General features: G+C 54.2%; 1 protein-coding gene across 1 annotated transcript; it reads right to left on the bottom strand.

The window, feature by feature from the left end:
- Nucleotides 1–1115: 1115 nt before the first annotated feature.
- DDX27 (DEAD-box helicase 27) lies at nt 1116–11963 on the bottom strand. The gene is made up of 21 exons (XM_081866281.1): nt 11856–11963; nt 11533–11655; nt 11141–11200; nt 9917–10082; nt 9664–9713; nt 9458–9544; nt 6365–6470; nt 6111–6284; nt 5824–5974; nt 4700–4799; nt 4315–4456; nt 3641–3794; nt 3462–3543; nt 3153–3330; nt 2938–3044; nt 2488–2590; nt 2275–2372; nt 2036–2165; nt 1839–1926; nt 1565–1642; nt 1116–1453 (listed from the first exon to the last, which is right to left on the bottom strand). Exons 1-21 carry the CDS (start codon nt 11934–11936, stop codon nt 1435–1437), a joined length of 2277 nt encoding a protein of 758 aa, XP_081722407.1. The 5' UTR covers nt 11937–11963; the 3' UTR covers nt 1116–1434.
- Between the last annotated feature and the right edge of the window lie 108 nt (nt 11964–12071).

Here is a 12071-nt window from a genome sequence, read left to right as displayed (position 1 = left end):
GCATCAAACTGCTCAAGCATTCCTGAAGAGGAGGAGGTTGAACTTAAAGCCCCAGTTGAGAACTTGCTTGCTGTTTGGACAGAAAAATCCCCAAATAACATGTGGGCAGTGTTACAGTCGCCAAAATGGAATGTCTACGTGCCATTTTGGGGAAAGACTAAAGTCTTATTTTTCCAATGATGGACCGACTGATTATCAGTGAAACATCTGGCTAGGATGACAACCAGGAGCTAGGGTAAGACACGGACCATATATAACGTAAGAATATCCTTCACAACTGTGAGCAGAGCAGTGGGGTGTGGTAAGAGAAGACAAGCTACAACAATTAACTATAACATTGTTCATGGCTCCTGCCCAGGCTGCACAGAAAAAGCATATTGTGGAGAAAAAAGATAAAAGAATTTCTCCCTCTCAACATTAGAGGCATGATACCGTATTTTTCACTCTATAGGGCGCACCTTGTTTTAGAATCTTCCCCCTCTCTGCGCCCCTTCTGTGAAGTGGCAGGAGAAACTGAGCCCCTTCCATTTCTCCTCCCGCTTGGCTGAAGGGGCGCTGCGCAGTTCTCCCTCTCTGCTGAAGACAGCAGTCTTGCTCTCCCGGCTTCAGCAAAAGAACCCGAAGCCTCTGGAGCGCAGTGGGACCTTCCACTGTGTTCTGGAGGCTTCAGGCGGCTCTCCAGGCTTCATCGAAAGCAATGCGAAGCCTCTGGAGCGCGGAGGGAGCGCTCCCTCTCTGTTTCAGAGGCTTCGCATTGCTTTCGCTGAAGCCAAGGAGCCTGCATTCGCTCCATAGGAGGCACACACATTTCCCCTTAATTTTTGGAGGGGGGAAAGTGCGTCCTATAGAGCGAAAAATACGGTACATATTTTCTTGTTCCATTTTGGGCAATTCTTTTGAGACCAGTTACAAATGCAAATAATTGAGCTGTAAATAAATCCTGATTTATAGCAAGATTTCTGCCATCTTATTACACTGTTCTGACACTGGGAATTTTTGACTTCATATTTCATAGTACACTTGAGTGGTACACTTTCCCAATTACACACAGAAGTAGAGTTTCTCTACCACCGCCCACACCTTTTTTAAAGAAAGTGTCACATGAGACCTGTAGCCTGTCAAAAAAGTCATTTTTAATGATAAACGTGTAGAATAATCTAGTTTTTCAGAACATGAACAGTTTCTTCCTCGGTGAGAAATGTTGGAAAGCAAATGGAGTTACAATACGCAGGCAAGCAAGACACTGGTGAATTCCTATTTACAGGCCGCAACAGTGGGAAGCGGTCTGGCTTGTCCTTCCCAGGCCAAAGCTGCCTCCAGCTGCCCGGATATGGCTGGTGCTGCTGCCTCCAGGGAGACTCACTTGGATTCCAAGCCTCAAAGGGGCCTCCACCATCCAGAAACCCGCAAAGGCAGCCCAGGAGAGCTCCTGCCTCACTTCTTCCTCTTGTACCTGCACAAGGACAGGAAGCAGAAAGTGCATCAGTCCTCTGGTGGGAGAGGCAGAAGAGAGCCGGAGGGAGACACATGGGGGTGGAAAAGGCAAGGAGCACAGGAGCCTCACCTGGAGCTGGCTGCTCTGAAATTCCCTCCCTTCCTCCTTGAGCCAAGACCCAGGCGCTTGCGGTCTTCAAACGAGGGCCTGCAGGAAAGAGATGTCAGGATCACGGCCAGGCAGGGCCTCTGCTGACAGGTGGGGCGGGGCTGGCACAAGCCTGTCCCCCCAAAGAGGTGGGTGCCTTTACTGAAGGGGGTTGGACTAGATGATTCTAGCTGGGGAACTTCTGGCCCATTTTAGCAGTTGGGATGATGGGGAGGGGGCCATGCACAATACTCACCCCGCCCGATACTGCTTCAGGGCTCTCCGGCTGGTGTTGGTGAGCTCCTCATCAAACACAGACGTCTTCTTGTGCTGCTGCCTGGGCCCTTGAGGAATGTGGCAGAGAGGGAGACCCTAGGTTAAAGCCAAGGCGACCTGCAGTCTGGCAGCCCCCTGCTAGCCCCTCCCCTGCCGAGAAGTGGAGCTGCTGCTTACCTCCCTTGGCCGCTGTGGACGGAGCCTCCTCGGGGATGGCCCTGGCGCGCTTGGGTCGGCGATTCCTCTTGGCCAGGCGCTCGGCGTACATCTGGGACTTCAGGATTTCGAACTGGGACCGCTCCTCCGGCTGCAGGGACAGCACAAAGGGGGCTAGCAGTGCTTCCTCCCCCAACTCACTCACTAGCCCCTCCAAACAACCGCCCCCCCCCATACACACACACTCAGCCACCGCTCACCGTCAGCTGAGCCGCCTTCTTCTGAGACTCCTTCATGAACTTCTTCCGCTTCTTGGTGCCTCGCAGCGCCAAGTCAAACTCCTGCAGGGCCTTGGCAACTGCGCAAGAGGCGAGATCCCAGAGGCAGAAGGTGAGAAGCCAGGCAAGGAGAGAACCCCCTTTCACGGCCAAGGCCCCCCCTGCCCCCTCCCGCTCTCCCGGCCAGGCCCTTACGCTTCTCCTTCTTCCTCTCCTCCCGGCTCTGGAACCAGCTGCGGGCAGCGCCCTCCGCCCCTTCCTGAGCACTCGTCTCCAGTTTCCGCTTGGCAGTGTTGATCTAGGAGGAGAGCAAAGTCAAGGGCCTGCTGTTGGGAGAGCCCCTCTGTAGTAAAGTTAGTCTCTTTGGGCACAGCCTCAATGCCCAGGAACCTCGGTAGCGAGCCAAACAAGAGCTGCCCCATGTTCCCTCATCCACCTGGCAGGGCTGTGTCCCACGGGGGAAGTTACCACAAAAGGAGCCAACTAAAGGGGAATCCTGGAGGGGCAAAAAAGGAAGGCACTCAAACCAAATTGCTCTGCAGGAACTTGCTTGCTCCCATGAGCCCAGGCATCCCTAAGGCCTCCTCCCGTCCCCCCACAGAGCCTCCTTCCCCCACCTTGCTGCCGCCTCCTCCTCCTCCTCACCTGGGCCTCCGAGTGCTGCAGCTCCCTCTCCTCGCGCTCCAGGCGCAGCACAGCATAGACATCCGACTCCAGCTTCTCAATCTTCTCCCGGAAGCGCAGAATCACATCTGGGGGCAAAGGGCAGCCGCTCAGCCTCCCACAGCGCCACCCCTGGCCTAAGGGTGCCCGTCCCCATGCCCTGCTCCTCAACCCCTCCCTGCTGCCACCATGCTTACCCTGGGGAAGGACCCTGGCCTTGACTGGCGCCTTGGCTGCTTTCACAATCTCCTTCAGCATCTTGCGCTCCTCCTCGCCCACCAGGGAGACCGAGCGGCCGGCCCGCCCTGCGCGTGCTGTGCGCCCCACGCGGTGCACGTAATGCTTGGTGGTGTTGGGCATCGTGAAGTTGATCACCTGTGGCGAGACAGGAGAGCCTCAGGAGAGCACCTGCGGGACCGGGCCAAGGGCCCACCAGCTCCAGCATCTCGCTCTCCTGGTGAGAAGCTGAGCAGGACCGAAGCTGGCTGAGGGGGAGAGCCACTGACCGTTTTGACACCTTCAATGTCCAGTCCTCGTGCCGCCACGTCCGTGGCCACCAGCACATCAATCTGCTCGTCCTTGAAGCGCCTGCAGACAACAGCAGCATCCACAGAGAGGGAGTGTCAGGGGCAGCCAGCCTCTCTTGCACACACCCCTCCTCCCTGCTCCCCCTCCCCCTGCCTACCGGAGCCCTTCCAGGCGCTGCGCCTGCGAGAGGTCGCCATGCAGCTCCCCGACACGGAGGCCCATCAGACCCAGAAGGATGTGCAGGCGATGTGCTTGCTTCTTGGTCTGCGTGAAGAGCATCACATGGTCCAGGAATGTCCGAGTAAGCAGGGCTGAGGAGGAGAGGGATGGGAGGACACAAAACTCACAGATAGCCTGTGGAACTCATTCCCACAGGAGGCAGTGGCGGCCACCAACCTAGGATGCTTTAAAAGAGAATTGGACCTGCTCAAGGGGGAGGAGAGGGCTTTCGGTGGCTCTTAGCCACAGTCGCATCAGCAGTGCTTCTGAATTCCAGAAGCTGGGAACCACAGGAGGGGAGGGGGCTTTTGTGCTCAAATCGGGCTTGGGGGGGCTTCCTCACTGGGGCATTTGTTTGGGTGCTGGGCTAGATGGGCCTTTGGTCTGATCCTGCAGGCTCCGCTGATGTTCTTAAAAGCCTGGTGGGTCAGGCCAACAGCCCATCTAGTCCAGCTTCCTCTTCTGATGATGGCCAAAAAGAGGCAAACAGAATCTGAGCACAAGAGCGACTCTCCCAGCAACTCATATCCGGCAGAGCAACCATTATGGCTATGTGCTTAGGGGTCAGAAGCTGCCCCCGAGGGCTGCTGGACCCCCACTCCAGGCTCCCACCTGCCACAATCGCCTCCCGGTCTCCCTCGCGGCTGGGCCGGATGCGGACAAACTCCTGGCGCAGAAACGGGGCCACATCTGTGTTGCTGTTCACAAAGATCCGGACAGGGTTCTTCAAGGAAACGGAGGCCAAGTCTTTCACCTGCCAGAGAGGGGGAAGCTTGGTCAGCCCTGCCATGAAGGTCCCCCTAACACTCCACTCCTCCAAAGAGAAGCAGGGCATCCCGGCCCAAGGGAGATCACGGGGGGGTGGGGTCCCTGTTCTGTAGCAGAGCACCAAGATTCAAATACATGACAAGATTCCTGTGACCACTTCCTATCATCCGCCCAGCGCATTGTCACAACCGCACCCTCCCCAGTCTCCTCTCTGGGTCTCCCTTGGTACCTCGTCTGTCATGGTGGCAGAAAAGAGCATGGTCTGGCGATGTCGGGAACACAGCCGGATGATCTCCTTCATCTGCTCCTCAAAGTACTCATCCAGCATCCTGTGGGGAGCAAGAGAGACAGGTGAGCAAAGAGGGCAGAGGGTGGGGAGTGAGGCCTCCTCCTCCAGGCACAAAAAATGCGCCAAAAGGCAGGTCTGGGCTAGGACCAAGATCCCAGGGGATGGGGCAGCACCCTGCAAGGAATGACTACAAGGCAAAAAGGGAGCAGAAAATAAGAGGTGTGCAAAATAACACACAGGATGAAGAAAGAAAAGAGGGAGATGTTTTTCTTTCCCTTCCTCATAATACTGAAAGGTGACATGACGGCTGTCTTCAAATATCTTAAGGGCTGTCGCATAGCAGAGAGAACAGCCTTGTTTTCTCCTGCTCTGGATGGGAAGACTTGAACCCATGGCTTCAAATGACAAGACATACGGAAAAACTCTCTGACCGTAAGAGCTGCTTGACAGTGGAGCGGTCTCCCACAAGAGGTGGTGGACTCTCCTTCCTTGGAGGTTTCTAAGCAGAGGCTGGGTGGCCAGCTGTCAGGGATGCTTGAGCTGAGATTCCTGCATGGCAGGGGGCTGGACTAGATGGCCCTTGTAAGTACCTTCCAACTCTACTGTTCTAGGACTCTGTGGTACTAGAACCCCAAGGAGCCGTCTAGTACAGCTGAATGTTGGAAGGCTCAGGGCAGATAAAGGAAGGACTTCACACAGGGCATAAATCTGGTGTGCTGATGGCCACAAACTTGAAGGGCTTCAAAAGAGGACTGGACAAATGGACAGAGGAGAAGGTGGCTGGCTACTAGCCATGACAGCTCTGTTCTTCCTTCCGTGTCCAGGGCAGCCTACCTCTGAATACGGGGTTTGGGGATTCACAGATGGGGAGAGGATTGCTCTCGTGCTCAGGTCCTGCTTCTGGGGTTCCCTAGGCAGGCCTCTGATGGACCGCTGTGAGAGCAGAATGCTGGCCTGGGTGGGCTTCCTTTGGCCTGATCCTGCAGCCAGGCCTCTTGGTGTTCTGACGGCCTCTCCCCCCGCCCCCCCGCCCCCCCCCGCCTGTGCCCAGAGATTCTCCTCACCGGTCAGCCTCGTCCAGGATGAGGACCTCAACGCTGTCCAGGTGGAAGGAGGGGCAGTTGTGCAGGTGGTCAATGAGGCGTCCGGGGGTCGCGATGAGGATGTCGGGGCCCGAGCGCAGCGCTGCCTCCTGGGTCTTCAGGTCCAGGCCCCCTGCAAGGACACAAACCGGGTGGGGGCATCAGCTCACCGAATGCACTGCAGCCCCCTTGCTAGGCAGCATGGGTGCAAACAAAGTCAACCCCCCCCCAATGGAGCCCTCTCCATCTCCCAGGTCCTCCTCACTCACCCACGGCCAGGCAGGCGGTGACACTGGTGAACTGCGCCAGCTGCTTCGTGACAGAGTGCACCTGAATGCCCAGCTCCCGGGTAGGCACCAGAACCAGCACCCGCGTCACTGGGGCTTGGCGGGGCTTGTAGATCAGGCGCTCCAGCACAGGCAGAATGAAGGCCGCTGTCTTCCCTGAAGACAGATACATAGATCAGCCTCCTGGTCCACCCCAAGCCTTTGCCCCACCCCACTCCCTTGAACCCGGGGCTCACCTGTCCCTGTAGCCGCACATGCGCAGATGTCCTTCCCCAGGAGCCCCACAGGGATGCAGGCCTTCTGGATGGGGGTCGGCTGCTTGAAGCCCAGGGCGGTTATTGCCTGCCAATCACAGCCGTTGGGAAGAAGCCAGTGTGAGCAGGTCTCTGCCCTACAACCATGCAAACGCTTAACTAGGAACGCGCATCAACATGCTGCTCTCTGGCCTCTCAGAGGGACTGGGTCTCCACGCTGACACGGGCAGAAATCCCAGCATATGATCATTTCAGGGGAGATCAGTGGGAACGTGGCCATTTCTAGCTCAGCCTTGTTGGCTGCTGCCCATACCCAGCCGAGGGGCGTCTTCAGTGCAGGAAGGCTAACTACGTCACCCAAGGTGCCTCGCATGCTGGTTGGCCTAGCAGAATCCAAGAGAGAGAAACTGATCTACCCTCAGACTACAACTTATTTGAACTCAAGGGTAACATTCTATCATCTCGAGGCAATACTTCAGGTAATTTTGCTGATAGCCTACAAAGGCAGTTGTCAGGGGCTCAAGAGCAGAAGCACAGGGAAGGGAGGAGATGGAGAGCGATGGGGAAGAATCTGAGGGGAGCGTAGGAGAAGATGACAGTGGCCCGAGAGATTCCATGAGCCTCTCCAGCGAATCGGAAGATTCACAGAAGGGGGCGCTGGAGGCCAGGGCAAGGGGGTTCCCAAGGGGGACACCCCAGGAGCAAGGGGCCAGCGGGGACTCCCAGAGCAGCAGTTGGAAATCAGGACCAGCTTCCCCACCAGAGCATAGTGGGGGGGAAGAGTCCCAGGTATCGGGGCCAGCGTATCCCCCACCAGGGAGAGAAGATGAGTCAGGGCTGACCACGCCTCCATCGGAGAGTCAGGGAAAGGAGGGGAGGTCAAGTCCAGCGAGCCTCCCGGAAGAGGGAAGCAGTGACCGAAGCAGTGTAACGGTCAGGAGGAAGGTCACTGGGTTGGCGCGAGAGACAAGTTCAAATGTACAGGAGCGCGGGACAGCAGAGAATGAGGATTGGGAACCAGGTCCTAAAGCCCGCCGGAGGCAGGGGGAGGAGTCAGGCGACTCAGCGTCGGAAGAGTCCAGAAAGGGCAATGCCCCAGCGGACAGGAGGACCCAGAGGAGGAGAGAGCAGCGGAAGAGGTGGAGCAGGGCTAGGATCTTAAACTGGTGTCAGGGGGGAGGAGATTCAGACGGGACTTCGACGGTCTAGGGTTTAAGACGTAGAGCTGCGCGCTGCAGCTTTGAAATGGAAACTGAACTTTAATAAAGACTTTTGTACATAACGACGACCTGGCGTTGGTCCTCTGTGAGCTGGGACCTTGGGGCAGCTCTGACAGCAGTAATTCCAGTCTTTCTGCAATCTAATACCGTATTTTTCCGTGTATAACACGCCCCCTATTTTTTGGGACTCCAAATAAAGAAATCCCCCATATGCACTATCCATGTATAAGACGACCCCCAATTTTAAACTTGAAAAAATAGGGGGGAAATATAGTCTTATACATGGAAAAATACAGTAAATAATTATTATTACAACCCCAGAAAGTGAAATACTTGATTCTGGTGGCTGGTTTGATTCTGAATGTCAGGTGGCTAAGTGCTCTCAGAATCTTTAGAAAATAATCAAAATTTTTAGGAAAGTGTTTTTTTATACTAATGGAACCAATTACAGAATGTGGTAGAATTTCTTCTTACAGCTTTGGACACTTGAGTCATGTAACAACGGAGAAATATTCAACTAGATTTCGGAGCATTGAATTGTGTGGACTGAGCGAAACGAAATATCCTACTGAAACAGCAGGAACCAATCTAGACAGCTGCTTTGACGGCAAAGTGTGCATGCACCAAAGGTCAACACAGTATCTTCTTGTAGCATTTACAGATCTACCTTCAGCTTTCGATTTGATAGACAGAGTTTGGTCTAAGCTGTTCAATACAAATATTGAAAAAGGACTATAGATTTTAATTTAAAAACGACATTCTTATGCTCATCTTAAAGTGAAAGCAGGTTAAATGTCCACCTTACTAACCCTTTTTTAGCAAATAAACTGGACTGACTGACAACCGACAAGGACCCCCTCTCCCCACATGAAGGGACCCTGACCCTTTGATCATCACCTGAGGCCCTTCCTCTGATGCCTCCTCCATGAGGTCCAGAGGGCGGGCAAAACATTTGCTGCTGTGGCTCCTCATTTGTGAAAAGTTCTCCCCAGAGAAGCTCGCCTGGCGCCTTCATTACGTATCTTTTTTTGCCAGGCAAAAACAATTTTTCTTCAATCAGGCCTTTGACTGATTAACCTTCTACAGCTTTTTTAATGTGTTTGTGGGAGGAGAGTTATGGGTTTGTTTTTGTTTTCTTATGTATTTTGTGGTCTCATTTTGTATTTTTATGTTGTGAACCGCCCTGTGATCTTCGGGTGAAGGCTGGCATACAAATTTAAATATAAATAAACAAGAACTTTCTTCTTCCATCCTCCAACTACAGGCTCATTTAAGGTCCATTTACCCAGAAGCCTCGAGCCCTGTTAACAGTACAGTGGAACCTCGGTGAAAACGTTCGAAAACCAAGAAGCAATGGGAGGTCGGCAAAATCCATTGAGAGAAAAGAAAAACACGCAGCGGATGTGTTTGAAAACAGAAGCAATTACTTCCGGGTTTTCAGCATTCAGATTCCGAAACGTTCAGCTTCCAAGATGCTCAAAAACCGAGGTTCCACTGTATGATGAACATCCTAACGTTATCTTTGCTGCTAAACAGTAGTTTTTTTGGGTTTTTTGTTTTGCTGTCCTTCCAGTAAGAGATACCAAACAAGCCTGCATTTTCACAGATCTGTTTCTTTTGTTGTTTTGTTTGAATTAGGCAAGGCATGTTTGCCTAATTTACTTCTGGGGCTACAAAAGCTGTCAAATGTGATGACTTGGTGTGGGCTGAGATTTGCCCATCTAAAAGAGACTAGGCAACCACCTTCGCCATCATAGAATCATAGAGTTGGAAGAGACCACAAGGGCCATTGAGTCCAACCCCCTGCCAAGCAGGAAACACCATCTCCCTCTGAAAGAAAGCAGGAACTGGCTACCTTCAGCAAGGGCCGGGAGAGGTTCATATCTTGGAACGACAGGCTGTCATCGTACTGTGAAGCATCTTCAAAGAACTGCTCAGGTTCCTAGAAAGGAGGATCAGAAAGAGAAAGCCTGAAACACAGATCCACAACATGAGAGAAGGACCCCTGTTTCTGCAGGTATTCCTTCTCACCCCAGCACCACCCAGAATCCAAAGGCTCACCTCCTCTCCACCTCGCTTCCTTTTCCGTCGCTGCTTCACCTTGAGTGTATCTGTAAAAAACGACATGACCCCCCCCCCACCAATAGATGATCAGAACACCTTACAAATCAGAGAGCAGCGCCTCCTACTAAAACCTTGATTCATGCAGCTAGCTGCAAAAAGCATGTCAGCTGCCCCACTGTAAGGCACAGAAGACGCACCCTTGCTCTCTTCTGCCCCGGTGCCTGCACAGCACATCCATCGTCATGGTTACCAGCTTTTGTGAAGATGCTCTCATCTGCCGAAGAGTACTCAGACTCCAACTCCTCCTCCTCCTCTGCATCTTCCTCCTCACTTCCTCCAGCATCCACCTTGTCTACATTCTCCTGTGCAGCCTCCCCAGCATCTTCTTTTGCTGGCCCTTGTTTAGCTTTCTTTTCCTAGAAATGAGACATTGTTTTTCCTGCCCAGCCTCCTTCTCTATGGCCAAAGAGTTTAGTGTCTTGACCAAAGACCCTAACAATTTCATTATAATTTGCCAAACTGTAATAAAAAGCGTACAACAACTACGTACTCCAAAGCATCAAGCATTTAAAGAAAGGGAGTCAGAGTTCGTATCACCTGCTAGCTCACACCTAGCTTAACTTCCCTTAGACCTCTGAATCTCCAGCGTAACTTTTTGCAATATTGTTTCTTTTTCTCATCTTTCTTGCAGCCAGAACATAAAGCACCACTTTATGTGACACAAATCCATTAGCGTCAAATATGTTAGGGAATTGTTTCTGCCCTTGTAAGCCTGCTTCTAAACTTCCTTCTCCAAGATTCCACGATTAAATAATGTTCCACTGAACCAGAAAAACTGCTTGAAGATTCTCCAAGGGTCCCTACAAAGATGCAATCACACTGCAGGCACCTTATGCAAAAGGCAAAGCCCACACAGCTCTTTCATGGGTTACACATGCTGCCCCACCCAAAAGCTGATCTTGCATTAAGCAGAGGATTGGGATAGAAGACCTTCCAGGTCCCTTTCAAATGTATGGTGTTATGAATCGCCACCTGCCCTGACTTTGGGGTCCTGAAAATGGGAAGTTCTGTTGTGCTTAGATAAGTCACTCTGCAGTCACAGAAGTTCCCCTGCACGTGAAACAGATCAGTTGGACACTTTGTTTTGGAGGACACTACTTTTGGAAGGCAGCACAACATCCACACACAGGCGCCCAAGTGGTGGGGACTGAGGGGTATTCACCACCCCCAAATTTTTCAGGGAGGGGACTGAGCTGCCCCAAAATCCTGTGGCCCTGCTCCTCCTCCCTGCCAATGTTGCGTGGGGAGGAGGAGGCCAAGCATGGAGCCCAGCTCCCCATTCCGCACCCAGCACTCGAGTACCGGCACATGACGTGTAACATGATGCGCCCCTGCAATGTCGAGGGCAAATTGCTGCCCTTATCCACGCAGATACAGGATCCCAGAAGATTCCAAACCGGTGGGAATTTCTAACCTGGGCTTTCCTTTTCTTTCTTACAGTTGCAATCTTCTCGTCCAGGCTAGTAGCGGATCTCTGCATAAGAGAAAACAAACAAGGTGAGTGCAGGAGTGGAACGCCAAAGATCAGAAGCTCCAGCAGGATGACCTCATGGGAACCCTGAGGCACGGAGCAGCCTTCCCATCTTGACTTTGCAGGTCTCAGAGAGAGGAGAAGGGGGGGCAGAGAGAAGGCCCGGACACCTTTTTTGCTCCAGAGGAGGATGAAGAAGAATTGGCAGTGGCTTCGGAGAAGCTGCCCTGCTGGATCATGCCAGAAGGTGGTGGTGGGAGGTTTTTTTTTTGGGGGGAGGGGGGGTGATGGCGCAGAGCATGTGCCCCTGCGGAGCCCCCCGCCCCCGCTCTCACCTTCCCCTTGAGCTGCCTCAGCACCTCCGCCCAGGGGCCTCCGCCGGGCCCCGCCGACGCCTCGGCGAACGCAAAGCCCGCCGCGAAGTCTCCGCTGCGACCGCCTCGGCCCCCAGCCACCTCCTAGGGGGAGACGAGACAAGAGAGGTGAGCGGAGAAAAGACGGGGCGAGGGAGGGAGAAAAGAGGGAGGGAGAGAAAGGGGGGAGGGAGAAAAGAGGGAGGGAGAGCACGGCCCCGCCGGAGGGGAGGAGGACGAGCGCGGCAGGCGCTGCCCGGCCCTCCCTCCCTCCCTCCCTCCCTCCCCGCCGCCCCCTCGCCGACCTCGCTCTCGGAGCCGCTCTCCTCCTCCTCCTCGGCCTCCTCGCCGCCGGGCCTCGCCCGCCATCCTTCCCCGAGCTCCATCGTGGCCTCTGAGGGACCGGAAGTGCAGGGCGCCGGGTGCGCCACGCAGAGCTCCGCCCGCCCGCCCGTCCGGCTCCCTTTCCCTTCCGGCGGGGACGGCGCCCGGGGCGCAGGGGTTCCGGGGCGGGGCGGGGC

Source organism: Podarcis erhardii, assembly GCF_964252035.2.
Source record: "Podarcis erhardii genome assembly, chromosome: 6".
Lineage (NCBI taxonomy): Eukaryota > Metazoa > Chordata > Lepidosauria > Squamata > Lacertidae > Podarcis > Podarcis erhardii.
Note: the sequence above shows the minus strand (reverse complement) of the source record. Positions and strands in the feature narration are given on the sequence as shown.

Coding starts and splice junctions, on each gene's coding strand:
- DDX27 (XM_081866281.1), bottom strand. CDS start 11,936: ATGGAGCTCGGGGAAGGATGGCGGGCGAGGCCCGGCGGCGAGGAGGCC. Junction 5,975..6,110: donor CACCGCCTGCCTGGCCGTGG/GTGAGTGAGGAG, acceptor GTGTCCTTGCAG/GGGGCCTGGACCTGAAGACC. Junction 4,800..5,823: donor ATCCTGGACGAGGCTGACCG/GTGAGGAGAATC, acceptor TGCTCCCCACAG/GATGCTGGATGAGTACTTTG.